This window comes from Sinohyriopsis cumingii, chromosome 1 (genome assembly GCF_028554795.1).
Source record: "Sinohyriopsis cumingii isolate HCF-2022 chromosome 1, ASM2855479v2, whole genome shotgun sequence".
NCBI lineage: Eukaryota > Metazoa > Mollusca > Bivalvia > Unionida > Unionidae > Sinohyriopsis > Sinohyriopsis cumingii.
Genome location: NC_142961.1, coordinates 67724418 through 67751659, shown reverse-complemented (window position 1 = coordinate 67751659; position 27242 = coordinate 67724418). Strand labels below are relative to the sequence as shown.

The following is a 27242-nucleotide window of genomic DNA, read 5'->3' as shown; positions in this document are numbered from 1 at the left end:
TTTAAAAGGGAATGACAGGGAAGTTATAGGAACATATGGGTTTCCCTTTGCTTCCAAGGGGATAATATGAAACTTATAGGGGGACACGGAAGCTATCTTTCTTTGTAATGGATTTAATTTCTATTTTGTACCCTATCTTTTAAATCGTACCTTGTGTTGTCAGTATATGAGTATGTGTTGGTAACTCTAAAGTGTGTTATGGATATTACGGGGTGGGGTGGGGGTACTGGTCACCCCAAACGGCGTGCTGGATAGTCACTGTGGGGTTAATCAATAGTACATGACTGGGTTTTGGTCAATTACAGCGTACATTAAACGTAATGTTAAATTCCCATCGGCTCCTGAGAGCCATTTTTTTTCTCCACACGTCCAATATGGCTGCCTAATGCTAACTTTCCCACATGCCACGTAATGTCATTCATATGTTAAATTTCCGTTAGACCCCAGGCAGCCATTCAGTGTTAAATTCCCATAACTAAAAGAAATAACACACAACTATAGCCTTAATTTTTCATTCCCGTTTGAAGACATAATGTTCCATTGAAAGGTATATAAATCAAAACGGTATAACCTCAATTTTAAAATCATGTTCGAGGACATAAGATCCCAGCCAAGGTCAACAACTTCTAACAATGTATACAGTGTGTTTTCTATAGCATAGATGACCCATGAACTTCAAATATTCAATAGATATTTACGTATATAAACATTCATGTATTCACTGATGCATCAAAATTGAAATGTTATTTTTAAACACTCTTGTGGTGTACAAAACCCAAGAGGAAATATGGAGATAAATACGGCACAGTCTAGGGAGGTTTCTTTTGTTGATTTTGTATGTTAGATACAAGTAATGCCATTCCAGTTTTTGTGACTTGTCTTGCTCTATCCATTTAATCAGCAACTTATCAGTAGTTTTATGTGTAGCACACAATTAAAGACTGCCCACTGGACTGAATACCATGTTTAACTACTAGTATTTTAATAATCTTCCAAATCTAGGCCTAAATTCTGGTCTAACTTCGAATATTAATGTAACCTTGTTAAGACATGTGAAAACTATTAGGTCTTTTAAAACCTTTCTTTCACTGTGGGTTATTATGAAAAAAAATTTCGTGTTATTGTAAATTTTTCAAATAAGGACGATTCACCCATTTTTGTCACATCGATCTAAGATGCCTCTTTAAAAAAATGATATAGTCTGAAGATAGTTTTAATATATTTTTTATTAGTAAATATTTGATTATCGGTGCATATATTTTCCTAAAGATAAGAGAAACATTTTTACAAAAAGCTTCCTTTCTCCAAAAAAAAAAAAAACTTAAATGATAAAAAATGAATTAGAAATACTCTTCAAAAGTGAATGAAGGAAATATTCACAATTAAACAACTAAAAATATGGTAGAGTGTATCAGTTTATCCCCAAATGTAAGAGATATAACTATTCTCTCTCTCTCTTTGAAAAAATGGTCGTCGCGGATTTTTGCCGGTCATGCTACGATGTCTCTGGAGCTAGGAATGATGTATGTATGTATGTATGTATGTATGTATGTATGTCTGCATGTATGTATGTCCTCTTCAACAGATATTACATAAGGTTAATTAAATTCAGGATAACACAAGTTCATCAAACATAACAGAGAATCAAAGTGACAAAAGTAAAAGAGTAGCACTGCGTAAGCTAACGTATTGACAAAACGAAACATCTCAATACCTGCAATCATACAAATATGTAGTCAGAGCTAACTAGCATTTGACTTAGCATGGCAATGAGCTTTAATCATTGGCTTCATGATGCTAATAATCCAGCGACTGTCAGTCAGTGCGGTTGTGTTCTTACTTGATTAACATTAACTTTGAAATAGTAATGGAAAGGAACGGTAAATTTATACTAGTGGTAACAATATGTGTATTTCTTACTAAATGACATGTATGTATGTATGTATGTATGTATGTGTACGTGCTTGCGTGTGTCTATGTATGACTGACTATTTGACCTCATTATATCTTCAGCAAAGAAGCAGGTGTTGTTCCTGAGAAAGAATTCCGAAAACAAAATTATTACCATCCACGCTAATTAGAAAGTGTTGAGATGAAATACTGTAAACTGTTTTGGTCAGTTGAAGCTCGATTCTCTTATGACAGTCACACTAGTAAAACTCACAAGAATCCAACGCGATAATCCGCTTTAAATCACCAATGCCTCCCGTTTTTCATAAATTTCACCATTCTTCCACTCTGAAGTTGGGAAGGAAGGAAATGATTTGTTATGTTTCCAACGGTGACATCATCATATCTTGTGTTCCAACTTTCGACCGAAACTGCTTGACCCACAGATGTCGGCGATCAACATCGGATTAATTCGTACGCATGTGAAAAATGGCCGGGTTTCCCAGACCCGGTGAGAAATTACATGGCACATATTGTGATGAAACGTTGCTGTTATCTGGTTTTCACGGAAGCCAGCGATGTTTAGGACCAATATCTTTCAAGATTCGGTATTATTCTGATGGTTTGGCAGATACGACTCTTTGCAGGTAACAGCGGCATTTGGGGCTTTAAAATATTTACCATCGAAATACAAGTTGATAGAACACCTTGACTTACTATCTATGTTCTATTACTTTATACCTAAATTCATCATACCACCACCACCAAGATATATTGTCAATGCTATGTTAAATAATCGGTAATTTAACTGGCTTAATTCGTCCATCACCTTGTTTAGTCCATCTATTTTCTTATTGTTGCTATAGAAAGTACATGTACGTTGACACCTCCCCTTCTGTCATTCCAAAAGATAGTAAGTTAGGATGACCAATAACTTTCTGTCAATCGGTATCTTCTTTAGGTTTGAATATTATGTACAATTCTTAAAATTCAAAGGGAAACAAAAACATAGAAACGTGATGGAACAAGATTTGAGATAAAAGAAAGAGAACAAAAAGTTCTTGTCATTAAGTGCTTTTTATTGCATTTTTTATAAAATCTGCCAGACGAATCAATGTAATCGTGTAATTAGTCTTACTTACCAGCACATATTACCGGAGTAAAGAGTCAAAGTAGTCCTTATTTTTCCATATAAGACGTGACGGTTTTAATACAACAGTACTCAAAGGTACATGAGGTTGTTTGCACTTGATTACATACGATACGAGTCGCTAATTTTTTTTATTAACTGAGAACGAATTAAATATAAATACGCGAAATATGTCTTTAAAGAGTAGCTCTTGAATTCCAGGTAGTCAATTATGCACGCACACCATGCCCTATAGGTCGGCATTGTTCATTTGCGCGAAATGGCACTTCTTTTGAGATAATAAATATTTCATATGAGCGGTAAATATCAATAAAATATAGCTATTGATACAGTTTTGATTGCATCAAACTATGTTTGCAAGATCAAGAATTCTTTTAGTGCCAAGTTATAAATCGATAGGATAGAGTAGTATGATAATAGAGGTTTTGTATATGAGTTCAAAGATAGTGGCAACGCGAACGTCATATATATATTCGCGCCACACCTGCATTTGTGCTTGTCACATCGACCGACTTGCTTAGAGTAGTATGATAATAGCGGTCATGTTGATTACTAATACAGGTTGAAGTCTTCGACCCCACATGACTTTCCTCTTACAGGGGCGCCTGTGGGTAATGTTCACGCGTGGGCATGTGCACATGATTTCAGGACAAAGTCATGGAGGAGGTAGGAGACTTTAACCTAGATCAGTAAAAGAAATAACAAAACTATTATTATCATACTACTTATAGTTTGCTAACTTCTTCACAATGGATAACAATTCAGCATGTTGTCCTGGTGATACTTTGATCTAGAGATGGGGGTAAAATTATCAATCGACTTTACTGAATATCATATGAAAAGAGACTGAAGCGAAGTCGAAATACTATAACATAACACATTATGATCTCCAAATAAAATATTGGCACGTGTTACTGTATGATATATTCCTACAGTATGACATCCCATTTTATATACACATTTTATTTGTGTGTTCCAAAACTGATTTCTTTCCAATTCGTAAAACAAAACATGTAATTTATATATGTCATAAAACCGAAGACACTGCGCTTTATAATCCTATCATGTTTTAACGAAACCGCTGGTTGTCCGACTGTTGCGGACCGCTCCGGTGGCCTAGTGGTTAGAGCGTCCGCCTCGGATGCGGGATGGCGTGGGTTTGATCCCCGGCCGAGTCATACAAAAGACTTACAAAAATGATACTAACACTTACTTCGCTGGCGCTCGGCATTAAGAGGTTAGCGTTAGGACTGGTCAGCCTGGTGTCAGGATAATGTGACTGGGTGGAACATCATGCTACATGTCTGAGGCATGATGCACCAGTGCTAGACATCACTACAAAATGCCACACTGCAGACAACGTAGCGATATGACTGAAAAATTGTTAAAGCTATGTTTAAAATCCAAATCACACACACACACACACACACACACACACACACACCGTTACGTATTAGTATCTTTGATTTTGTTATACACCCACCATTATACGACTCGTGATAAAGTCAACTTTACCAGACATTAACGTGAAACCTCGTATCAAATGTGCATCTGATGCAGATTTGGGCCTTGTTCTCATGGATGACGTCATTTACCAGTGGTCGCTTGATGGAATAAGAAGGATGGAATCAAAGTAATGGAACGAAAACAACATAAAACTTGTCTTTTTATTATAAAATAATTATTTAGGACATATACGAGGAGTATTTAATAAATTCTGAATATCTTGTAATGGCGTGTTCTTCTTCCTCTTTTGTTTGTTTGATTTTTAATGTTTTTATTAGCTTTTTTAGGAGGGTATCTATTTGATCCTTTAAACATATTAAATGCCGATCGTAAGACAAAATAACGCTTTTTATAACTGATATACAGCAGCACGTGCTTCACGCCGGATAGACGTAGATATATGCTTGTAAGGTGACATAGGTAAATGAAGGTGACTGAAATTTTCGACAAGGAGAACAATTCTGTTGCTGTGTAAAGCGAATCTGTAAAACCCGGAATGAGTGCTCTTAGAAAACTATGATGCCAAAACCCATCTGGAAAAAGTCACAGATACAGTTCCGTCAGATCCTTCAGTTGTCAGATCCAACAGTTCAGAGGCGATTTCATCGTTTTAAAAATGGGTCCGCCTTTGTTGACGGCTGATCAAAATTTGCTCGGGTTGAAATCGCCTAATACCTTACTCGCAAAATACGAAACTAGTAACCAGATATGCTTGATTGAAATTGTCGCACATGGATTTACTGTTTTGAATCTCGATTCATGAGAAAATAATAAGGATTGGATTGGAGAAAGATACCACATATCGCTCTACGTCGTCGGATTATCAAGAAGGTTTTATATGCGTTACTTTTCGATTCAAAAGGCCGGTTCGTCCTTACACCTGTGCCTTGCTCTGCTAATAGTAACGTACATACTTATGCTTCCAAAATGCTGCCAAACACTCGTCTGCGTACAGGCACCAGAGGCACCTACTCACTAAATGCGCCGGAGCATAAATCCGCCGTCATGACAAACTTCCTGAGGGATCACGCGATACGATCCCTTTCACATCTTTCATGCAGCCTTGCTTTATGCGCTATTTTTGTTTGAGTGGATCCATTCTCAAAGAGTATCTGTGGGGCAGACAATTTGAAAGCTACTGTGTACTTGAATGGGCACTTTTTCATTGTATGAACATCACACAAACATATAAATACAAAATGGCATTTATTACTAAGATGATTAGACTGAGAGTGTTTCCAGATACACGGGGAGTACTTTGAAATGACGCACCGATGCATAATAAAGAACGTTGTTGCACAGCTAACTAATATTCAGAACTGTTTAAACCTCTCGTAATAAACACATCAGTACAGTGACTTGACCTTTGTTAGCGAAAGGGCATAGAATCACGCTTGATCCTTTAGGGCCATCGATATCAGAAGTCCTTGTGATATCAATTACTGGTACTTGTATGTATTTTGGCCCATTCTCATGCACTTTTCACTTTCTTAGATTGTGATAGCATGTTTTATATATTTTTTATATATTGTGCACTTCTAAATCAACAGCATTTTTAGCCGATCCTTTGTTTCTTTAAATAGCAATAAGCTTGAATAAGTGACAATTTGAAATGTTCCTTACCATCGTCCAATAAAATTCTAGTCTTTCTTTCAATATTTCACCATTAAATCATTTTGCAAAAGTTGGTATGATTTTAAATATTACTCAAATCCACAAGAGATCTACAACTTGAAAACGATTTTAAATTTATAAATCTTTATGTCGAAATTATTGTGAAATAAATTATTGTTCCTGGAACTAGTGAAAGATTTGTTACTTTTAAATTTAGGATGGAAAATGTGTTTAATTAAGAGCCATAAAGTATTAATTGTTACACTCTAAAAAATCACGGACTTCCCTCACTGAACACCAAACATGGCCACAGAAATTAAAACTGTTATGATCATATGTCGTCACAAATCGTTTCAAATGGGCACGTACAAGAAGACGAAAATGTTCCTTAATTGTATAGTGATCACACCATAAATTTCTTTTTGTCAGATTGTGTTATGCGCAGATAAATTTCACCAGCTTCGGGAAATCTCTGGGTTTTTAAAAAAATTTGAACAAACTATTTTTTCAGTATGCAGTTCCTTTCAACATCGATTCTACAACATATGCGATGCTAGCTTTCTATTTCGCACGTCTATTCTGCAAATGGACAGGATAACTGTTTTTATTTTAATCTATGTGATTCTCTGGAATAACTAGGTACGTATAATCGACTTCAATATTCTATTCTTTATTGTTCCTTTTGTTTTTTGTTGGTTGGATTTTTCTGGTTGTCTTTTGAGGAAAAAATGTTTGGGAAATGGTTCCGAAATGAATGGATGCTGCATTATTATTATTTTGTCTTAATGTGCAACAGCATTGTGGAACGAGGTTCTATCGGTCACCACGATCACGTGAACAACATAGCACTGAATGTAGGGCTTAAGAAAATGTCATGGTTTGTTTGGTGTAATCATAGCAATATAAACTATGATAATGTCTTTAAATTTATTACATATTGATGGCATGCAAAAATAGACATGCATTTCTGTTATTAGAGTTACATTTTAAATACAGTCTTCTTTAAGTGTTGAATTACTGACGAAAACCTCTATAAAAAGGGCAATATTTGTCGTTTCAACCAAACAATACTTTGAAATTAAAATATTACGATCTCTTTATATAAATCCGTCCTTGATTCAGAAAAGAACATAACTTTCCTTAATTAATTAATGCATATGCAAACTATACTATGTTTAAGTTAATGAGAATACATATCGTTACAGGTAATAAAAGTAACGATTATAATTTATGTAAATTCAAACGAGTTACAGGTAATATAACGAACACATGTTATGTAAACTTAAACGAGTTACAGGTAATTGAAGTAACGAATATATGTTATATAAACTCAAACGGGTTACAATAGAAGTAACGAATATATGTTATGTATATTTGGAAAGTTACAGTACGTGCAATTAATCATGAAGCTAACACTGAAATAATCAATAATGAACATGCAAGACTTAACTCCAGAGACCAAAACATGTTTATTAACAGAAGAATTGACTTTTTATAATGATGCTTTTGTGATTTTAAAATGAAGGGGGGGGGGGGGTTACATGCCGAAACAGGCATTGAGCAGCACCATTTAACTTGTCATTTGTTCCTATTTCCGAAGTAGCTTTGCCCCGAAATTGATATTTCATGTTAACGGTGTGCCATTGTTCAAGGGAACATGCTAATTATAGAGTTTAAAGTAAAAATTATTTATGTTTATTAAAGATCACTGTAAAAGTCAGTTTGCAAGTATCTCACAAGTTTGGACTGAATCGGGTCAACTCATGTTCAATAAAGATGTCTTATTTAAGATGCAAAATGTTTGGTGCTTCTCTTTGAATTCTTCCATTTCAATATTAGACTATTATTTGCATGGCCAAAATACAATATTATTTCACAGAATATCAACAAAAATAGGTATAATGGTGATGGGTATTTGCCTTTACAATTTATGTTCCAACTAAAGTTAAATGTTCGTTTCATTTCAAGACCCGTCAAAATAGCATACTAGTGCGATACACATTTATGCTATGCAAAGAGGTTTCTTTTTGTTACCGTGTTGTTACGATTATATGGTTTTAAATTAAGTAACTGAAAAACGTGAATACAATCAAGTTTTGTAAATTTCAACAAATAATGTATTTCCCAATAATAAAAAGTGAAATTTAAAAATAACTTACAGTATTGTGAATTTAATCACAAATATTCCTAACAGTTCTATCACAAGTCCAAATGTATGAAGTTCCAGTTTAATTCCATTAGTGTTCCGAATAAATTCCTCTGTTGAATGAGCTGATGTGCCTGTAGTTTCGAATGTGTTAATTTGCCAATGGCCCGGAATGTGGCGATGTATTAACAGTCTTTTGATGTATTACAATAATATAATAAAAAATCTCCTTGACTGAATTCACGATACTTGCAATTTAATGATTTAGTTCAAGAAGTATTAATGAGCACTTTTTAATTCCAGTGAACAATTTGAATCAATATATCCATCCGAATTAAAAACTGAACACAACAATTAAATTGATTCCGTTCCAGATGTTACCGTAGTAATGAGTGATTTTTTAGGTAAACAACATTGATACTAAAAGCTAAGATACAATAATAAAGCCCAGATGTAAGTCAGTTTCCTTACAAAAACATTGAAAGTTGTCAACAATTTTAGCAATTTTCATGGGAAAAACTGATGTCCTACACTCAGATTAAATTGAACGTATTTACCTCCACTAATAATGATAAGAATATTTAATCTATAATTATAGAGAAATATTAGCTATGTATTATGTTATTTACAAAATAACTTCACTAGTCGGGTAGACCTTTAATTTGATTTTGGACTAAGGTCAATTATACAATACAGATATACAGAACATGTAATCATTCCGAAAAGCCAACAAACAGTCCAAAATGCCTTCGATCATTTTTCACGTTTTGCTACTATTTGCTTGATTTTTGGTCAGATATACGACTATGTAGTAGTATTACATAACAAATGCTTCATCATTATAGCATCTCAAATGTATACAAGTTAATAGATGACAAACGTTTGCAAAAATAAATAAATCGAGTTCATTATTAGATCATCTCAAATGTGTACAGTTTGACTGATGATAAACGTTTGCAAAAATAAAAAATCAAGTTCAAAGCAATATCTATATTTAATTTCAGTAATGTGACATTGGAAAGCAACTAGGTGGTTTGTAGATATTCCAGTCCGATCGAATCAAATTCTGGACCGGCCAATGTCATCAAGCAGGTAACGTACATTTCTCACTGATTAATTTGCATTTGGCTGCCCGCAATCAACGAATATTTCATTGATGATTGATCCCTTTCAGATTTTAAACTTTGAGAACAACAAATTTCTTTAAATATGACAAAATATTTTAATGACCATGTTCATTTGTTCATTTCTGAGGACGTCATGGGTTATATACCCATTTTAATATCACAGCTTGTATCATAAGTGTCAATAATGTTGACTGCCCTGATTCTCTTTCAGTTGTATCAGCAAAGATGGCGTTGTTACACAAAGAGAATTATGCATGCCAATAGGTCGCTACATTTATTTAGTCAAATACGCGTGGCAATCTGAATTAAACTGCTTAAAAAAGAAAAAACGGGACTCCTATCTACTTGCATATTTCTCCATTCGTTTGAAAATGAAAGGGTGTCCGTATCGTACAAAATGTCAAGCCAGAGAACACATGCATTTGTTGGTATATAATACGCTTAACTCCATGGTACAGAAAATATCGTGGGAACCTCCCCTGTTCAATAGATATTCTATTATAATGAAATTTCAAGAGCTGTCGCTTTAATCAAGCTGTGATGGTGCAATAAACTTATTGACACAGGCAGTCCCGACACGTCGTTATCAGCTCAGTTCCTAAACCTACTATTCTCCACTGTACTGACTCTTTATCACATGGATTAAGAATGGATTTGGCGCTAAAGCAGCGGATTATCTCGAGACTGGTATCTAATATGTTTTGTCTGCATCTATAACGGGAGCCAGTGTCTGTTAAAATAAACACTGCTGTCCAAGTCCCCGAGTACATATCTTTACAAACAATATTGCATAACCGTGTCAACGAATGAAAATGAAAAAAAAATACTTCTTTTGTAGTTGCGAATAAAAGAGAATAATGGTTGGAAAATAGTCAAATATAAGCGTTCCTTTATCTTGATCGAATAATACAACGATGACCAGAGGCGAGTCAACAGTGTTTTTAAGCAAGGAGTCCGTCGAATCTTCCTGTTCAGTGAAAATAATGCTCTTTAGCTGAGATAGTATCCAATTTAAACAATACAGCATTTCATTTTCATAATCTGTTTCCTAATACGTACATTTCAAACTGAAATGTGCCTAATTCCACCACAATGGATCTCGTCACTAACCTTGCCAGTTGAGATTACAGACACTATTGGTCCAAATAGTGGTGTGACCATTAATATGGTCGAATTTGGACTTAAGTTCGGCTGCTATGCACCTTTTTCTTACCGCTCTGTGTGTGCGTGCATGTGTGTGTGACAGACAGACATATTCTAACTTTCCACAATGGGAGGAATATACAAAGTAATGAGTTCAGCTCTAAAGATGAACATTTGCAAACGATGAAATGTACGGACACCAACAAATAAGACAGATTATAAACTAATAAGATAACATTCGTTGCTTCATGGTTTGCGATTTGATTTAAATATTTAACCTTGTTTACAAACCTTCGATAAATGTATATCTTGTTCTATACTAAACATGACATACATAGATTTTTTCAATATATGCAGCCCATGTTTCTCCTATAATACATACACAACGCCCTGTTTTATCCCTCAAACTGCCACGTGTAAGGCTGACCAAAGTGATCTCACGGTTACACTGCCGCGTGTCAGGTTGACCAAGGTGATGTCACCATTAAAATGACCATGAGAACATTTATCAGGGTTGATTCTACTTTCGATTTTGGTAAAGTCGTGTACATGTATTTACATATTGCATACTTCTGAAAACTAATATATCCTCAAAGCCAATTGTGCAAAATACATACTACATCTATACTCAGTATCCCAAACGACAAGGATGTAATAAATGTTCTGATAAAATGTTCCACCTAACCACACTGAGAGAGAGAGAGAGAGAGAGAGAGAGAGAGAGAGAGAGAGAGAGAGGAGAGAGAGAGAGAGAGACAGAGACTTACTTGACACGTCCGCTTTTTGGTCGTGATTTGCCAGATTTTGGTTTTGCAAGTGATTTTTTTTCCGGAGATTTCGGGGGACTCTCTGGTTTTGGGTCCTCAGGTGGAGGTCGTTGTCCTTGTTCCGATGCTGCGTCCTCGATCTTTGTGACCTCTGACCCCGCCTCGGAGGGGCTGTCCTCTTCTAGCGATACTATGTAGATATTCGGAAATTCTTTGGTGTCTGGAGGCATCAGTCTCGTTTGGGGTATGGCGTCACCTGCTACCACCTCACGATTGAACCTTTCATCAACTTTGTCCTCAACGTTCACAAAAGCATCACTTAGATCCAAACAGTTTGTATATGGGGTCTCGAAGGAATTATTCTCAATGTCCTTAACATCATCTTTCCGCACGAACACGAAATTATCACACATCGATAAGGAAGACATAGACGTTGACCGAGAAGTAGCGCTTGATGGAACAATCCTGAATTCCTCACTACTTCGAGTTATTGCATCTCGGATTGCTGGTGCTACCGTTTTGCCTCTCTCATGATTGTATTGTATCACTGGTTCTGAGTATGGGCGGACTTGTTTAGAATTCAAAACTTGTTGATTGATTTTGTACAGAATACTTCCATCAACAGTGGGTTTATTATAGCGATGTAGTGTGTACGAGTTACACTTTGACAGGACCGAACTTGTCCTATCTGCCTCAAGCGAAAGTTCCAAATCCCTTTGTAAGGGATGTGAAGAGTTAACAAAAGCAACGTCAAACATTTGACGACTGTATTCTCTCAGAGATGCGCTGTCCAGTCTCTGTCTTGTCACGCTGTTCTGGGCATCCTTCACTTCTTTCCTGTGGCTCTGGGCAAAACGCACAGCATCCTGACGGCCACGTGGCATGGGGAAGCTATCCAGGTTCCTTTTCTGAAAAGGAGGAGCGGATTTGATGTTAATTCTAGCATTTCTGCAGTTTTGTGGTTTCCCTGTCAGGGCCCTTTCCCTCAACTTCATGGTGGTCACCCTGTTGTCCGCGGTTACAGGACGGCTGGGAAAAATCACAAACCCTAATCCCGGTGAAGGTCCACATTTGACAGAATCACTTTTCATATCTGCGTTAGTGGGGCAACTTGCGCGAAGACATACATACTCACAGGCTTACACTAGCAGGATTTTGTTTATGACAATCAAACCATGTCTTGAAATTAATAAACAGTCTGTATATGCGCCTCTTTAATAAGCTGTACCCTTGCTTAGCCGGTTGCATTCATAAATAATCCAATATAGACTAAAGGTTGCGCGCATTATACTAGTATTCGCTCGATAAAAAATATCGAAATAGTATTCCCAAATTTCATCCTTCAGTGCGCTTGTTATTCAATAGAGTTGCGATACTGACTTTATCTGAGTACGTGGTGAAGGCCACATACTGTATCTATCCAAACAGACATCGAACAATCCACGTAAAGCAAATACCGCTGGAAACGGAGTAACGATAAGATGCATAGAGAACAACAAGTTTGTGTCATTAGTTCTTGACTTTATCTTCTTTACTGGATCGTACAGGCTATATAAAAAGCCTTTGTAATAGTGTTCAATTGTCTGTATGAATCGCCATTATAGTTTGACCGATTAGTCTATTGACGGCATAGAGGCACTACAGTACTTAACAGACACAACTTCGACAATCGTTACTAACTCTGCTGTAAACATATCGCGGTAAATAATGTGGGTCTTGCTAAGATATTCAGTACAAACATTATAGACAGGTGTGATTTTCGATCGACCGATGGGATGTAATCGAGTGCACTATATACATTATAGAAGTCAGCTACTGGTGTTTCATGTACTGATACGCACAAAAAGTACACTTGAGACTTTATCATAATGAAATGTAAATTTATAGATGTCCACCTGGCGCAAACGCCTCCCTCAACCCACCGATGATCATCAAATGCATTAATTAAGAAACCTTCAAGGACAAGTATTTTATTAATGCTTACCTATGTATTTCTCTATCTAGGTCTTTCTACGAATTCTCGTCACCAGGGATATTGGGGTCAATGACATATGATCACAGTCACGTTTTGAGTAATATACAAGAAATCTGCACATAAACATCATGTCTTTGAAATTCTTTTAATATGTCCTTCACATCACCCCCCGATCATGTCTGCTCTGTCCGCAGTCCTTTATGTGCATTCGTTTATTTTCAAAACATGTTACATGTACCCACTCCACCCTGACAAAATAGATTAAAGTTTAGTGTTATAATCATTTACTCATCCCACCCTGACAAAAAGAGTTAAGTTTAGTGTTATAATCATTTACTCACCCCACCGTGACAAAAATATTCAAGTTTAGTGTTATATCATTTACCCACCTCAACACGAAAAAGAAAAATAGCTTATATCCCAGTACCAACTCGCTAAGCGAAGTCGGCCGTTACTTCCCTTTACTTGAGTAGGTAATGGACTACATTCAATGTATGAATGTATGTATGTATGTATGTATGTATGTATGTATGTATGTATGTATGTATGTATGTATGTGTGTGTGTGTGTGTGTGTGTGTGTGCGTGCGTGCGTGCGTGCGTATGTATGTATGTATGCATGTATGTAATTTTGTATGTATGTATGTATGTATGTATGTATGTATGTATGTATGTATGTGCGTGTGTGTGTGGTAAAAGTTATGTTACTATAGAGGGGACCGCTCCTGTGGCCCACAGGTGCTCGACGCGAGCTTGATGTAAAAAAAACCCAACAATAATCTAAAGGAAAAAAATCATACAGAGTGACAGAAATACCTTAGATTACCCCGATGACCCGTTCTGACATAGGACCCTCTCTATCATAATATATAAGAGAGAAGGTACGGAACTTCCAAATACTTCGCTCCACCCATGACCCTCGATTTCCTTCTGCTATTTCCGTCTTTAAAGGCACGCGACCATACTATATGGCTTTGTTTTACTTCTGAGATATTTTTCTATCCATCAAGCCATAATTGACTTTTCTGCGTTGTACCAAACTGAAGTTACGGGCTCCGAAACGTGCGATTTTCGCGAAGTTTATCATTGTGGACACTTCCGTGCTCATCTGAAAACCGGTGACAAGAGCGATATGGACAAAGTTTTCAACTCTATGGTACATCCCTTCTTGAATTACAGAACAGCGGTAGATGCAAAAGTAAGTTTTTTACTTACCATTAACTCGATTCAACTTTAGGAATCCTGTTCCATGCAAGAATTATACATTGTCTTCTTCACTGCACAACACATCGTATACACGCATCTCTATTTTCAAAATAGGCGCCACTAACGTCAATGCCGAAATATGATTGGCTCAAAAGGTTATACTTATTATCATAGGAGCACGGAAGTGTCCACAATGATAAACTTCGCGAAAATCGCACGTTTCGGAGCCCGTAACTTCAGTTTGGTACAACGCAGAAAAGTCAATATGGCTTGATGGATAGAAAAATATCTCAGAAGTAAAACAAGCCATATAGTATGGTCGTGTGCTTTTAAAGACGGAAAAAGCAGAAGGAAATCGAGGGTCATGGGTGGAGCGAAGTATTTGGAAGTTTCGTACCTTCTCTCTTATATATTATGATATAGAAGGTCCTATGTCAGAACGGGTCATCGGGGTAGTCTAAGGTATTTTTGTCATTCTGTATGATTCTTTTCCTTTAGATGATTGTTGTTTTTTTTTTTCTTAACATCAAACTCGCGTCGAGCACCTGTGCGGTGGCCTAGTGGTTAGAGCGTCCGCCTCGGATGCGGAGGGTCGTGGGTTCGATCCCCGGCCGAGTCATACCAAAGACTTACAAAAATGGTACTAACAGCTGCCTCGCTTGGCGCTCAGCATTAAGAGGTTAGTGTTCAGACTGGTCAGCCCGGTGTCAGGATAATGTGACTGGATGGGACATCATGCCACATGTCTGCGGCATGATGCCCCAGTGCTAGACATCACTAAAAACTGCCATACTGCAGACATCGTAGCGATATGACTGAAAAATTGTTAAAGCTACGTTAAAAATCCAAATCACACACAAACACACTATAGAGGGAATAATGGTTTAGCTCTGACCTGCTAGCCATTGATTGAGAGAATGATGGATTAGTCCTGACCTGCTTACCATTGACCGCTCTTCCAATGATGGTTGGCAATACTGAGATACAGTCTGCATATGTACGAACCTCCGTATGTCTGGCTGAATGATAGAACTATGAGTTTAGGAGGTGAAGCTTAATAGAGTCATACCTGAAGTGACGCAACAGGAGGTGAAGCCAGGACCAGGTCTAGGACAGCCCATAATGCCCCACAAACCCCCGCGAAAAACCCAAACAAACAAATGAGCTCGAAATCGTCTGTGCGTTTTGTAGAATTAGTTTTCTGTAGAATTAGTTTTCTCAGCAGTTAGACAGACGGTTACTCGTATAAGCTTTAAATCTTTAAAATGCAAAGTTTCCAGCGAAGACTCCGTCCTATAAATCCCTTACCTGCTTGTTTACGTTCCGCCTAAGCTACATTCGTAGATCCTTCCCTAAACCTGACAGTCACACCTAAAGTGCCGCTAAAGGAATTGGATGCTGATACGGTCAGACCTTAAGTGCCGATACGGGAAGTGGAGGCTGATACGGTCATGCCTAAAGTGCCGCTACAGAATGTGAAGGCTGAAAGAGTTATATCTTCCAAAGAATTGAAAGTGTTATCCTTTGTTTTATCACATCGCGGGTGGGAGAGAAGGCGGCGAAGGGGGATAATAATGATTTCCAAAACTGACAGAATATTCAGACTTGGGCATTTTCATCTAGAATAACTACTTTCGAACGGAAGAAGCATACGAATCAATGAGCGTCAGCTAAAACTCTGATGTTCGTCCGATTCGTTTGTGACATGTCACGCGTTTGCAGATAGTCCGAGTTTCCTCTGACCCTTGCCACCCTATTTTTGATATTTGGACATTAACGGTTGGGGTGTAGGGTCAGAGTCCATTCCCTATTGAAAAGTTGGAATTCGCCGACACCATTTGGTGTCGGCATGGGGTATCCGCTTACTAGCCGGCCTAGCAAATTTTAACGACCTTTGATCGAGATATACCTGCATGAAATCGATAGGAATATGATTTATTTTAATTGCAATGATGTGCCAAAAGTAATTTGTTGAATCACATTAATTTAATTTCAGGTCTTCTTGTTTGAATTCACTATAATTTCTAGTTACTGTCTTTCCTATAATATTACATAGAACTTCGTATTTCCAGAGAATAAAATATAATTTCACCGAAATCAAACTCTGTGTGTGTGTGTGTGTGTGTGTGTGTGTGTGTGTGATTTTGGATTTTTAACGTAGCTTTAACAATTTTTCAGTCATATCGCTGCGATATCTACAGTGTGACAGTTTATAGTGATGTCTAGCACTGGGACATCATGTCGCATACATGTAGCATGATGTCCCACCCAGTCACATTATCCTGACACCAGGCCGACCAGTCCTAACACTAACCTCTTAATGCTGAGCGCCAAGCGAGGCAGCTGTTAGTATCATTTTTGTATGTCTTTGGTAAGACTCGGCCGGGGATCGAACCCACGACCTCCCGCATCCGAGGCCGACGCTCTAACCACTAGGCCACCAGAGCGGTCAAATCAAAATCTAAATTCAAATATAGCAATGATTACCGCCCAGATGTTATCGCAGAAATACATATTTTTCAAGTAAACAAATGATGTAACCCCTTGACTGGGATTTGTCTCGGTCCAAACCCCAATATAGATTCTATATGTCTTAGCTATCTTCAGAACAACATACTCCTCAGTTTTGGTTGAGACAAGGATGTTCCGAATGAACTGACGATGTTGTAAGATTGGACACATTCTACGCCAGAATATACCCATTACATCACAATGTAGGTCCTCTAAGCCTCCTATCCAAGTCTGGTTCTTTTTTTTGCGTTTTTATTGTTTGGAGATCAATATGTGATAATAGATTGAAGTTAGGATCAGTAAACGTGCTCGTTGTTCAATGTGCAAGGAAAATACACTAAGGTTTAGATGACCCCCGAGTCATAAAGAGCGTTCCGGCAAGAGTAAATTCTAAAAGTGTATGAACTATGACGATCGATCCACAACAAAGAACTTAAATTTGATTCATCAGCAGCCATCGGAATATCTGCTTTGTTATTACCGCTAAGTCACTAAACGTGTTTTATTTTTACGTGAGAGTAATTGATTAATGTCTAAGGAAGAACAAGTGTTATCTTTGTGTGGATGATTCTAATAATTTGAGGGAATTATTCTTATAAAATGAGTAGATGATTCTAATAATTTGTGGGGATAACTCAAATAACGCGCGAGGAGGATTTCAGTAATGTGTGAGGATGATTCTAGTAGTTGTGATGATAATTCTAATAATTTATGGGGATAATTCTAATAATTTGTGAGAATGATTTCAGTAATGTGTGAGGATGATTCAAGTAGTTGTGATGATAATTCTAATAATTTATGGGGATAATTCTAATAATTTGTGAGAATGATTTCAATAATGTGTGAGGATGATTCTAGTAGTTGTGATGATAATTCTAATAATTTATGGGGATAATTCTAATAATTTGTGAGAATGATTTCAGTAATGTGTGAGGATGATTCTAGTAGTTGTGATGATAATTCTAATAATTTATGGGGATAATTCTAATAATTTGTGAGAATGATTTCAGTAATGTGTGAGGATGATTCTAGTAGTTGTGATGATAATTCTAATAATTTATGGGGATAATTCTAATAATTTGTGAGAATGATTTCAATAATGTGCGAGGATAATTCTAATAATTTGTGGGGATAATTCTAATAATTCGCGAGGAGGATTTCAGTAATGCATGAGGATGATTCTAGTAGTTGTAATGATGATTCTGTTCATTTTGTATGAATGCCTTTAATAATCTGTGAGCATGATTCTTATAATTTATGAGTAGAGTGAACATGCAGGGTGACTGACGTACTTATGTCCCGTATCTTTTAACTTAGGTTTGCCTCAGGCAAAGAATTTAAAGACGGAGGGTGCAGTTAAATCAACTACCGTCAATGTCCTTGCATAGAAAAAGTTATGTATTGTGATGATGAACAAAAATGAGTCTCACTGGAATATATTTGTAAGGAAGTTTGGAAAAATATGATGTCGTGCGAAAGGTATGATTGCAGAAAAGTAAAAATTCATACCAAGAACTATGAAAACTATTACTTACTTTATTGAAAAGGGAATTTTCGAATATGTTATTCTTCTATTAAATTTAATTTTTTATTTCTCTAATACAAAAAAAAGACTTCCCGCGTCTTTTTATTCATTTAAAATACTAGATATTGCATATTCCAGTTGCTGTGGTAAATTATTTCTGAAAATATAATATTTAAGCCTTTATTAGAGGAAATTAATTAATTCAATCAAAGAGAATGTCAAAATATTTCCCAACAGATAAAGTGCAGCCCATTATTTTAAAATGTAATATTCAATTGGTACTAGCCGATGTTGTTTTATAAGTAAAAGAACTTTTATTTCATTTATAATGCAAAAGAAGAAGGGAGAGCATAACTGACTAATTTATACAATATTTAAATAATTTTATTGTTCTAATGTTTTAATTTCAGCGATTATGTTTAAAGATGATGACAAGTTAAAAAGTAATTTGCTAGATCTACTGTTTCAAACTTGGATATTACTTTAGTTTGCGTTTCTTTTCTGCAAAGTATGTGGAAAATGAAGTAAAAACAATAAATGATGTTTCTACAAGATCTTTTCACAAATCGACTTGTGGTGGTAGTAGGGCTTTGAAGGAAGCAACAGCGCCACCTTGTGCGCAGTTTGATCCGTCTTTTTCTCAGACACGAGTGTTTTCGTCTTTCTTCTGGAAGAGTCGAGGACTATACAAATATGCCGTGTTTATTGTTGGCAATGGAATGCGTAAATATGTGGCTGCAACATGGCCTGATCAACTTTCAAGAATGGTCACTATTTAATAAATTGAATACTCATAAATTCAATGATCAGTTGTGTAGTCTCATTTGATTATGAAGTCGGGCTTGCCACTCACAAATACAAATTAACATCTTCTATCTTCATTTTAAAAATATTTGCTTTTGTTTTTAGCAGACGATGAATAATCATCACTGTGGGTACTAGTTTAATTATGTTACGAGAAAGCTTATATAATGCAACTTGTTGGGACGGAGAAAGTATAATGACTTAATCAAATGAAGAGCAAACGACGTTGTTTGTCTACATAATCTGTGATAAGCAGGTACGATCGGCAATTTGAACCTACAACTAATAGATTTATTGTAGGTTGTTATTTAAAAAAACCGAAACGTACTGTAAATTTTTTTAACCAAACTAGTTAACGCAAATTATGAAGCTGAGATTGCGCGCGCGCTCGCTCACGAGAGATTGCTTTCCAGAAACTTTTAAAACTGCAACATATTTATCCATGGTCACAATCAGAAATTGCTCTGCTTATATGATATGTTGACAAGAATCGAATGTAATAAGATTAATAGCGGTTCTTAATAGTTATTTGGTCTGAAATAACAACATGCTCTGAGGTCAATGTTCAATCAGTTTATAAAATAGTTCCGTCATTATCATCATAAAAACTGTTCGTACTGGCTTGGAACTTAACGACACAGCAACACAAGTAGGTTATTTAGTGCCAAAGCGATTGGGGAAAAACGCTTTGATCAAGGACACACAATGGTAGCTGACACAGGCTGGTTCAATGGTAGGATTTGAACCCGCGTCCTTTCCTGGCGTGATTCAAGCACGCTGACCACAGAGCCACCACAGCTCCCAAACTGGTTGTAAGAATTAATACCTGATTTGACAAAGAAGTTGCATTTATCTCATGTTTTGAAGATTTTAAAATTTTGGACAGTATTGGATGTAGACAGTGTGGTTTCCAAGGAAACTTACTTGCAACTGTTACTTATCAAGAGAAATGGTAAATTAAATAAGATAAAATCTGTACAGAAATGCAGAAGTCAAGGCCATTAGTTTCTTTCCACCGATCAGTTGAAACAAGATTATTCTGTCATGTTGTGTTCCCGATATTTCCAAATCCTCTCTCTCTCTCTCTCTCACACACACACACACACACACACACAACATTGAGTCATGTACAATCATTTAAACGCAGAAACACACATGTCAACACTTCTCGGTCTACATATTTCTGAATGCTAATCCGAACGTAGCCAGAAATAATTTAACTGATCCAAAAATCAATTGGTACGCTTGAACCCGTCATTTCGACTTGATCAATATATAATATTTTCCCACTCTTGTATGACCAAGACCAACAGTTCACACGGAACAATCTGATCATGGGGCAGGAGTTTAATCCGCCTGTCGATCTTTTGTTTGGCAAAACACCAGACAATGCCCCACCCCCCACCCCCACCCCAAGAATCCGTGCAGTTTCTGTCAGAATATGGAAAGGCAAGTTGGCGGCAACCAAGAAAGCGCACGAGAAGTTAGGCACCACTATTCTGCGTCAGAAGGTCACCTATGATCTCAGGGTTCATGTTAAGTTGTTCGGTGACGGTGATGTTGTGTATTTGCTCTATACTCTGAAAACGTAAGGGAAATTACCTAAGCTGGAAGTCAAGTAAACTGGACTTGGATGCACTGTTAACAAGATAAACTGATGCTACGTACCTTATCACAAGAAACGGTCGTAAGACGATTCAGGTTTTTCAGTTGAATTAAAACCATGCTCGGTACTATCTGAAATCGATCATGATCCAACACTCAGAAAGACTTGTATGATGAGGGTGGTTAGACTGAAGAGGAGGAAAGGTCGCCACATCCCATTAGGCTCAGGCAGCAAAGCTTGTGGCACGGTGGAGGGCATGCCACGAGTTCAGTAGAAACGAAAATGAGAACAGTAGCGATGTAAGTACGGAGGAGTACTGCTGCTTAATTCTTTGCTCAGAGAATCAAGTTAAACGAGCGTAGGAGGGCGCTACGGCAAACCAGTGGCTTTTGATTGAATTTGAACCTGAAGTTTCTTACGCAGTCGGATTATTTTTAATTTTGTATGTGATGGAGGGGGTATTTTGTTTTTTGTTGTCTTTTTTTTTGGGGGGGGGGGGTGATTTGGGTTTTAAATTCTCATTGAATTGACCGGTTATTGATGGAAAAATAGGGATGGGCAATTGCTGTGTCCCCGTGTTTCTTGAATAGTTGGGTTAATGACGGCTCAGTGCAATAATACGAGTTAAATTGACAAAGCCACACACTAGTGAGCCGATATGAAAGTTTAGATGCTAATGAGCGGATATAATAGTTTAGATGCTAGTGAGCGGATATGCTAGTTTACATGCTAATAAGCGGATATACTAGTTTAGAGGCTAGTGAGTAGATATGATAGTTTATATGCTAGTGAGTGTTTATGACAGTTTAGATGATAGTGAGCGGATATGATAGTTTAGATGCTAGTAAGCGGATATGATAGTTTATATGCTAGTGAACGGATATGATAGTTTATATGCTAGAGTGGATATGATAGCTTAGATGAGATGCTAGTGAGCGGATATGATAGTTTGGATGCTAGTGAGTGGATATGATAGTTTATATGCTAGTGAGCGGATATGATAGTTTATATGCTAGTGAACGGATATGATAGTTTATATGCTAGTGAACGGATATGATAGTTTAGATGCTAGTAAACGGGTATGATAGTTTAGATGCTAGTGAACGGATATGATAGTTTATATGCTAGTGAATGGATATGATAGCTTAGATGCTAGTGAAGGGATATGATAGTTTAGATGCTAGTGAACGGATATGATAGTTTAGATGCTAGTAAGCGGATATGATAGTTTAGATGCTGTTGAGCGGATAGCATAGTTTAGATGCTAGTGAGTGGATATGCTAGTTTAGATGCTAGTGAGTGGATATGATATGTTAGATGCTTGTGAGCGGATATGATAGTTTAGATGCTAGTGAGTGGATATGATAGTTTAGATGCTAGTGAGCGGATATGATAATTTAGATGCTAGTGAACGGATATCATAGTTTAGATGCTTGTTAGCGGATGTGATAATTTAGTTGCTACTGAGCGGATATGATAGTTTAGATGCTAGTGAGCGGATATGATAGTTTAGATGCTAGTGAGCGGATATGATAGTTTAGATGCTAGTGAGTGGATATGATAATTTAGATGCTAGTGAACGGATATCATAGTTTAGATGCTTGTTAGCGGATGTGATAATTTAGTTGCTACTGAGCGGATATGATAGTTTAGATGCTAGTGAGCGGATTGCTGTCGCTGTAACACTGTGTATTAGTAGTATCGTAGATCTGTGGATGCAGTCAGTATGGTCTGGTGGTGGCGATGAACATGGCAGTTTTGTATGGGTCGCTGAGGTCCTGAGCGACTTGTTGTTTTGGTATAGATGTGATAGGAAGCATGATCATTCTATCTAAGGTTTCGTCATGGTTAAGCAGGGCGAGCTGCCTTTTTGACCTGTTAAGGAACTGTGTGTTGATGAAGTTTTGCTATAGCTTACTTTGAAAATAGTTGGTACCAAAACAGCATAGGGGAGTGTCTATAAGGAATTTCATCACGCACAGATTGAATAATCAATTTGTGAAGATTAATGTTCATTCTGCAGTTGTATCAGATTCATCGATTCTGAATTCGATCTGTAATCATGTTTGAGAATCACAAATTGGGTTGGTAGCTGGTCCTAGGGGAGTTAATCGAAAGAATAATATTTCATCTTCTCCATGACTGCAATTGTGCTCGATTTTGTTTATATTGTACTCATGCATGTTTGCCTATGGTTTGAGATTTTGGCCAGTGTTGCTGTAAATGTGTTCCTATTTCACCGGAATACCACAGTCCTTAAACCGCAGCTAAACAAGATAACTTAAACCACGATTCTATGGGAAATGTATAGATGTGTCATCGCTATAGAATTCAATCAATTTGACATTGGGTAGTATTGAAATACCTGAAGACCACATTGCAATAAATTAATTCATGTACTCTGCACTAAAGACGCAGTATATATGGTCGGGTTTCTATAGAGAACGTTATACAGATCTGCTGGCATGACAAGTGTGTTAACTCACCTGTAGTGATCCCAGGTCGCCATCTTCCATTTTAATCCCTTCCAGACTTAAGCTCGTCATTATATTGAGAAACATTTATCACTTCTGTCGTTAAATAACGATCCAGTCTGATAACAAAATCCTATAAACCTACAACATTTTCTGCTTTTAGCAAACACAAAAGTGTTGTTTTCATTATAACCTTGGAAGCCCGTGTGAAAATAACGTTAACAATAACAATATGTATTGCATATAAAACATCAGATATAATTGTACTGAAAGGTCAGGGATACGGACCTGAAACCGCACCTGTCCTTTCTTTCTGAACAAATTGATTATATCAGAATGAATAATGTGTCCCATGACTGGTAAGTTGAAGTCGATTAATGTATCATTTTTCACGCATAATCTATGTATGAAATTTTCTACTTCTAGTAAGAATGTACCAATGAGTGTATAGGCATTTCAAATTTGCGCCAAAAAATTCATATATAAATACAAATTATAGTCGTTTTGTAGGTATTGTTAAACGATTTCTGTAACAAATAATACATTTCATGTTTGACACTTATTGTATGAAGCAACGTGAACATTAATTATCCCTAATAACTGAAATAAGTATAAAATTACCAGGTGAGACTGCATAGCAAAGCAACTGATGCAGAATAATTTTATTAGTTGTAACTTTGTAATGATATCCGGTGATCTGAAAAATGCAAATTTCTTATCTAAACCTTATTTGTGTATCATGTAGCAGCCACTAGTTTACTGCATTCTCGATGACTGTAATTCTTTATTTATCGATTCAAGACATATCTCTCTTTAACAAACGGTAAGTATAAAGCTGAAATACAATTGGACAATCTAATCTTGGTCGGGATAAGAATGAATAAATAAATAAATAAATAAATAAATAAATAAATAAATAAATAAATAAAATGGCTGACACTCTAGTTGCTCAATACGTTCATGCGGCGTATACAACAATATCTTTGAATTATAGTCCTGCTTTCTTAGATCATTAAATATGAAAATACCAGGTTTCAGGGTAAGAATTTGAACTCATTTTACCAAAGTATAATTGCCCCATATAAGTTTCTGTGTGAATTTAGTACTAGTCTTCTTGACTTCAATCTCGGTCGCTATAATCTCATACAAGTAATGAAGATAGGCCTCTATTCAAAGTCTCGGTCGCTATAACCTCATTCAAGTTAGGAAGACATGTCTCTATTCAAAGTCTCGGTCGCTATAACCTCATACAAGTAATGAAGATAGGCCTCTATTCAAAGTCTCGGTCGCTATAACCTCGTTCAAGTTAGGAAGACATGTCTCTATTCAAAGTCTGTCGATATAACCTCATACAAGTTAGGAAGACCTGTCTCTATTCAAAGTCTCGGTCGCTATAACCTCGTACAAGTTAGGAAGACGTCTCTATTCAAGGTCTGTCGATATAACCTCATACAAGTAATGAAGATAGGCCTCTATTCAAAGTCTCGGTCGCTACAACCTCGTACAAGTTAGGAAGACATGTCTCTATTCAAAGTCTCGGTCGCTATAACCTCGTACAAGTTAGGAAGATAGGCTGCTGTTCAAAGTCTCGGTCGCTCGCTATAAACTCATGCAAGTCAGGAGATGGAATGATATTCAAAGTATGGGTCGCTATAACCTCATTCAAGTTAGGAAGATATGATGTTATTCAAAGTCTCGGTCGCTATAACCTCATAAAAGTTAGGAAGATAGGCTGCTATTCAAAGTCTTGGTCACTATAACATCAGATACTGTCCTGTACAAAGAGGCTGTTATCCGTACAAACTCGGTCACCATAAGCTTATCAGGAAAAAGGGGCCTGCTGTTAGTACAACTATTTAATAATAAATTCAAGTTCAGGTTCACACCTCCTTTCGAAACCGCCATGGCGAAAGCTCAGTATAGCGATCCGATTGATGTCTGCACGTCCGTTCATACCACCGAGTAACCTCAGAATTAATGGTTTGATTTACTTTCCTTTTATATCATGCCATGTTATTCACCATCTTCGGATTTGAATGTATAGACTCAGCATTCATGTATCCTTTACAAGCTAAATAGATCCCTTTTCTTGGGCTTATGAGTCTAAGTTCGAGCTTTACCTAAACAGTTTTAGAAATAAAGGTATATGTATTCGCTTTATCAAGAATAATATATTGTCATCTTTTTTCTTTCCACGTTTTCCAGTCAATGTTGCTGATTTTTAGATGGACCTGAGTTACGTCAATCAATGAGTTTCTTGAAGACCAAAACACGTGCTGTTTAATTCGTTGACATAACAGCATAACTTTTAGTACGAGCAATAAATACAAAGGTTATATAAACAGCAAGTCCCTGAGATTTGGACTAGTAGTTATAACAACGCCACTTTGTTCACACCTACTGTGAATTAAAATCTGGAGACCTTTTAATAAGCCAGACTATATCGTATCCCATATTGGTCGGATAATTTCCCCATATCATATGAAATACACATATAATCCTCAGCGCACGCAGCATACACATGTGTGCGCACCCAACCACCCACCCACCCATTTATAGTCATGAATATAAGACAGCTCTTTCCGCACATTTTCTCGGCAGGGAAGCGGTGTAAAAATTTAGATTCGTAACAGTTACCGGCCGACTCGCTAGTTTTCAAGGTGCTCGTAACCCTTCAAGTTCTCAAATTAACAGCGTGAGCAATAGCATTTCGTGTGGACGTGAAGGGCTTTCGATAACATTTAAGAAGACCACATATCGAGACTGGTAGCTGACTTACATAACGGTTCTTTTGTTTGTTATTGCGTTACCTGCCAGGTATCAGAGCTACGTTTGACTGAAATTCATATAAGTTAGTATCAGTCTGTCTTAGTTCGAAATCAACTTTTTTCACATCTGAATTTATTCATGTTTATCCTTTTCTAAAAATATATCTGGTCACTTTCATGCAAATATTTAAAATTAACTCTTGACACAGAAATGTTTCCCATAAAAATGTTACTTCCATCATCAGTTTGATTGTCTATTGTGATTCAGTTCTTTTTAACCTAATCACACACTAACCAATAACCAGTACACACGTGAGAACAGTGGAAGATTTCAATAATGGTATAGTCACATTTATCAGCGTTCTCTATACACAGCCTTAGGAAAATAAAATCGGCAGTAGTTAGACCGAACATGTATTGTTTATAACGTGTAGAAGGCTATTCATTATTACGAATCATGTAGAACCCATTATCATGTTGTTTGTTTCCTGGTTCTTCAAAGATTATAAATAGTACCAGATGACATGTTACTCAGGTGCTAGAATAAAAGAGCTGTAAACACCAATTATGCGTGGGAAGCCAAGTCAATATATTATGAATGTTCCGAGAAATGCATCGCGCATCTGGAAAAAAGAAAAAAAAATGAAAAGAAATGCGACCTTCAATCATAAACAATAACCCATCAAGTAATCTCAGGCCTGGTTCTAATAACACTGGACAACAAATTTTTACAAAAGTCATGTTACTGAAATAAAATTAGTCAATTCTTATCAATTTTTATGTGCTGAACACGAATATGACAGTCAAATTGCAAAATTGGCTCTAGTTTTTTTGTAATCTGCAAGAAATTAATGTTTACATAACGAAATGCATTCCAATAGTAAAAGGTCAACTGTAATAGCCTACCTATAAAAAATCAAGTCATTGACTACATCTTAGATTTCTTCGCCTGTCTCTTGTACAGCTGTTCGGGAGCATCTCTGAGGAGTGTCCAGCAGTAGTCAGCCAGCATTGTAGTGGACCATTTTCCC

General features: G+C 36.7%; 1 protein-coding gene across 2 annotated transcripts in view; it reads right to left on the bottom strand.

Moving 5' to 3' along the window:
• The window catches only part of LOC149807059 (uncharacterized), a 40138-nt gene extending 16489 nt beyond the window's left edge, over nucleotides 1-23649 (bottom strand). Inside the window, exons 1-2 of one of the 2 annotated variants that reach the window (XM_089961334.1) lie at nucleotides 23456-23649; nucleotides 11344-12251 (exon numbers count right to left, since the gene is read on the bottom strand). In XM_089961334.1, the coding sequence (XP_089817460.1) occupies nucleotides 11344-12251; nucleotides 23456-23530 (983 nt within the window). In that variant the 5' untranslated portion in view covers nucleotides 23531-23649. Of the gene's footprint in view, nucleotides 1-11343; nucleotides 13049-23455 lie in introns of those variants that run through there. The other variant, XM_089961326.1, reaches the window with a different exon arrangement.
• Nucleotides 23650-27242: the final 3593 nt, after the last annotated feature.